Source organism: Tupaia chinensis, unplaced genomic scaffold (genome assembly GCF_000334495.1).
Source record: "Tupaia chinensis unplaced genomic scaffold, TupChi_1.0 Scaffold000294_5, whole genome shotgun sequence".
NCBI lineage: Eukaryota > Metazoa > Chordata > Mammalia > Scandentia > Tupaiidae > Tupaia > Tupaia belangeri.
The window spans coordinates 1387413-1392049 of record NW_006159782.1 but is presented as its reverse complement, the minus strand read 5'-3'; the positions used below and the strand labels follow the sequence as shown (position 1 = coordinate 1392049).

Below are 4637 nucleotides of genomic sequence, written 5' to 3'. Positions count from 1 at the left end.
GGGGAGAAGGAGGAGGTTTCCCCCACCCTTTTTTTTTTTTTTTTTTTTTGAGAGGTTTTCGCTATTGGGTGCGTGCGCTCGCCAGACAGACAGAGAGAGACAGAAAGACAGAAAGCGAGAAATCACCCCCCAGGGGGATGGTCACACTGCAATCCCTTCTCCATTCTCCTCTCGGGATCTTGGGCACAAACGCACACGCGCCCGGCGTGAATTTTAAGCCACTGGGTCCGGGACTCGAACCACAGTCAACTACGTGGGAGTCCAGCGACACAGCCATTACGCTAACTGCTGGTTCCCATGGTTTCACTCAGCCTTGAGGCCAAGGGAGGAAGCAGACCGCGGGCCTAGCTGGGGGCTGGGGGTAATGACGGGACCTGAGCTGTCGGCTAGAAGAGGTGTGAGGGCACTGTTCCCAGAGGGCTTGTCAGCCAGCCAAGGAGCTCGTTCTGGGGGCACTGGGCGCCCTGGAAGGTTTAAGCAAGGGCTGGGCATGCTCAGGTTGGAGGCCTCTTTGTCCCAAGCCAGTAGCCACGGGGTGTGGAGGAGGGGCCGGAGTCGGGGGATCAGGCTGAGCAGGGGAGGACATGTGGCCCAGGGGCTTCTCTGAGTGACTGTCCCATGAAGAAAACTTCTGGGAAGTCCCCTCAGGTCTGTAGAGCTAGAGCAGGTGACTCTGTCTTTTCTCTGTCCAGAGGAGACCAACTCACAGGACCACCGTCCCTCAAGTGGTACTCAGAAACCAGCCCCCTCGGTGAGTAACGTGAGTGGGGATCTGTGACCAGGCCCCTCATCCTCTCGTGTGTGTCCGTGTGTGTGTTGGAGACAGGGAGGTTGAGCCCTCTGCATGAGATAAGGTGTTCATCCTCAGAGTGGAGGGGGCCGAGGTAGTCCCTCAGCCCTTGGGAGAGCACATACAGAGCGCCACCCACCCTCATCTGACAGGAAAACATGTCAAGGCTCAGAGGGGCCAAGTGACCTCCCCAGAGTCAGTGACGTACTTGCCTCCAGACTCAGAGCCTGGCTGATGGCCTAGGCTGTAGCTGTGTGGCCCTGGGGGTGTAACATAGCCTCCCTGAGCCTCGCTGTCCTGCTCAGCTACTGGTGACTTTGGGGCATGGGGGTGGCGGAGGGTGTGTGCACAGGCCCCTGTTGGGGATACTCTTATCCCTCTGCCTTCACGCTGGGATCCCAGTCAAGGAAAGATCTGCGTCACCATCACTGCACCCCTGCACCCCTCTATCCTAGGACTTCTGAGGCTGCTATGTCCTGATGCTCTGGCCCTTGGGCCATCCTGTAGGGAGGGTAGAGGAAGAGAGAGGCTCCCAGCTGTAGTTCTGCCCCAGGTTAGAATGAGAGGGGCAGGCGCCAGCAGTTGACGTAATGGCTATGTCCCTGGACTCCCATATAGTCGACCGCAGTTTGAGTTCCAGATCCAGTGGCTTAAACTCACAATGGGCGCGTGTGCGTGCGTGCCCAAGATCCCGAGAGGAGAATGGAGGAGAAGGGACTGCAGCATGGCCACTCCCCTACCCGGGGTGATTTCTCGCTTTCTGTCTCTCTGTCTCTCTGTCTGTCTGGCGAGCGCACATGCCCTATAGCAAAAACCTCTCCAAAAAAAAAAAAGAAGAATGAGAGGGGACACAGAGCAGCCCCCCCCCTGTGCCCAGGCTGGCCCTGGTGATCCCAGCCGCCACCCAGTGCCCAAGATGGCCAATCTCCTACCACAGCCAGAGCCCTCCATGCCCAACACCGCCCTGCTTATCAAGAACCCCTTGGCTGCCACCCACGAGTTCAAGCAGGCCTGCCAGCTCTGCTACCCCAAGACAGGTAAGGCCATGCCTGCAGACCCCACTCCTCTGCCCAGAGAGGCTGGAAATCTCAGGAAAGGAACTAGGGGGACAGGGTGGAAGAATCCTGGCATATCCATCAGAGATACGTGCAGGAAAACAGAAGCCCTGCAGGGCAGGAGAGGGACAGGGTGGGCGCTTCAGGGCCTGGTCTCCATAAGTGCTGCTAGACAGTCTTTCTAGAGCAACCCTGAAGAGTGCAAAGGAGTGATAGAGAGGGGGTGGGTTCCTTGGATGGATTCTTCCCCAGCCCCCAACACAGATCTAGTCTCTAGGGAGCACACAGCAGGGAAGGGTGTGGTGGGAGCTGGTGGGAGGCTCAGGGAGGGAGGTGGCTGTCAGACAGGGGGCTGCTTCTGCTCTGCTTGGGCCTGTGAGCCATCACCCTACAGCTCTGCTTCCGGAACCCCTGTCCTCATCCACCTGCCCACAGGCCCCAGAGCTGGCGACTACACCTACCGAGAGGGCCTTGAGCACAGGTGCAAGCGGGACATCCTGCTCGGCCGGCTCCGCAGCTCCGAGGACCAGACCTGGAAGCGGATCCGGCCTCGGCCCACCAAGACCAGCTTCGTGGGCTCCTACTACCTGTGCAAAGGTATGTGGGCTGCAGCTGGGGCCTGGCTCTTCCCACGTCCAGCCACTGCCCTGCTTCTCACAGGTAGACAGAGCAGACGTGGTCCTCCCGGCCTCGCAAGGAGGCAATAGGGGCTCAGGGACTCCCAGGGCCCTCAAGTTCACACCACCTGTCCTTTCCCACTCCATAGGCAGGTGGGAAACACTCAACATGCCCCCTGGAGCCGGGACCCCCACGGATCTGGGTTGCATAGACCAGGGAGAGCTGGTTTCTGCAACCACTGCGGGGTCCCGAAGGGCCCTTGGCAGGAGGCGGAGAGAACTCATGTGAGCTGTTGGTGCTGGCCCATACTAGGGCTCCATGACGTTAGCCCTGCTAATTATCCTGTGGGCAGTGTCCTCGCTCTGGCTCACGTCCATTCAGCTGGTCCCTAGAGAACGTTCATCATGTACCCTATGGTGTTGTGGTCCCACCTGCGACAGCGTGTGTGAACGGCCAGAGGTCATGCTGTGTACTCCGCGGCTTGGCCCCTTCCTGCTCACTGCCCTGCCGCCTGCACACAGCAGCCCAGCACGGGGAAATGGAGGCTTCGAGAAGCTACCCTAGGCTGCTCCTCTGTCCCCCGACCCAGCCCACATCACTAGCCCCCTCAGGCCTTCGGGACCAGCTCATTGTCCTCCCTGCAGCCAGGCTGGTCTAAAGACATGTCACTGGGGCTCAGACGTCCCTGCCAGCCACTGCCAGTGGCCAGTGGGGTGAAGTCCCAATTCCCCGAGGTCCATACATGCCCTTATCCTCTCTGCTCTGACCATCCTCGCTCTCGTTCCATTGCACACGCAGCCCCTTGGGCCTGTTGTCTTGTTCCTGCTTCACGCCCTTTCCCACGACCCCCCCTCGGCAGCCACCTCTACCCCCACTCAGAGGTCTGGCTGCCCCTCCAGTTTTGTGGTTCATCCTCGTGTGCCCAGAGCCTGGCGGAGGGGCAAGACAGGGCAGCCTTAGAAAGAGTAGTGGCTCGGTGGTAAAACTGCAGTGCTCTGTAAGGCTGCCCCTCAGGAGAAGGTTCTGGGTTCACATCGAGAGACCCTCTGAGCACACCGGGTGCACGTGTGCCCATGATCCAGGGTTGGCTGAAGCTGTGTGGAGCAGTACCCAGACCCTGGTGGGGACGCTGTCTTCCCTCTCTTACTGTCTCAATTGTTCATGGAAGAAGTTGAATAACTTTTTTGTGTTTTTCTTTGCTAGAGGTTGTTTGCACAGGCCAGAGTGAGAGAGAAGAGAATGCACCCCTCCTGGGGGATGGTCACACCACAGTTCCCTCTCCGTCTCCCTGCTTTTGGGATTTGGGGCATGCACGTGTGCCTGGCGTATTTCACAAACCACCAGGTCCAGGACTCAAACGATGTGGTTGGCACACAGGATCTGGCTGCCCAACCACCAGGCCACACAGCTAACCCATAAATAGCTTTTAAAAAGAAGAGTGGGAGGAGGAAACAGACAGGTCCCACTCTGGGAAATGTCAGATCTTTGGTTCTGAGGCCATTGAGCTCTCTCCAGACTCTGGGCTGGGAGTTTTATTTATTACCTCACTTGGTCCCCGTAACGACCCAGTGTCCTCCGTTTATGGAGAAGGTGGTGATGCACAGGGAGTCATGAGGAACCCAACCCAAGTCTGTCTGCCTCCAAGGCCCGGGCCCCTAACCATGCAGTACTATTTTCCAAGTCCATAGTAACTTTTTTTTTTTTTTGAGAGAGAGATTTTTGCTATAGGGCGCATGCGCTTGCCAGACAGACAGACAGAGACATAGAGACAAAAAGCGAGAAATCACCCCCCAGAGGGGATGGTCACGCCGCAATCCCTTCTCCTCCATTCTCCTCTCGGGATCTTGGGCACGCACGCACACGCGCCCAGCATGAGTTTTATGCCACTGGGTCCGGGACACGAACCACGGTCGACTACGTGGGAGTCCAGTAACATAGCCATTACGCTAACTGCTGGTTCCCCATAGTAACTTTTGTAATTCCCTCATATTTACTTGGAGGCATGGATACTTCTCCAAGGGGCCTCTCATGACTGTTTTCTTGTTTAACTTGCCAAAGGCAGCTGCTGGGGCGACTGGGCAGGCGAGGCTGCCGTGCTCTGCAGGCCGGAAAAGCCTTGCTGCTCTGCTCCTGTTGGGAAGGGCTGCAGCCACTGCCTCGCCCCGTCGGGCCGA

At 58.0% G+C, this 4637-nt stretch overlaps 1 protein-coding gene across 2 annotated transcripts in view; it reads left to right on the top strand.

Annotated features, from left to right (window-relative positions):
* ZC3H7B (zinc finger CCCH-type containing 7B) overlaps positions 1 to 4637 on the top strand; it is a 62379-nt gene that overhangs the window by 43036 nt on the left and 14706 nt on the right. The window contains exons 10-12 of one of the 2 annotated variants that reach the window (XM_014588692.1): positions 693 to 751; positions 1728 to 1827; positions 2281 to 2442. In XM_014588692.1, the coding sequence (XP_014444178.1) occupies positions 693 to 751; positions 1728 to 1827; positions 2281 to 2442 (321 nt within the window). Of the gene's footprint in view, positions 1 to 692; positions 752 to 1667; positions 1828 to 2280; positions 2443 to 4637 lie in introns of both variants that reach the window. The other variant, XM_014588691.1, reaches the window with a different exon arrangement.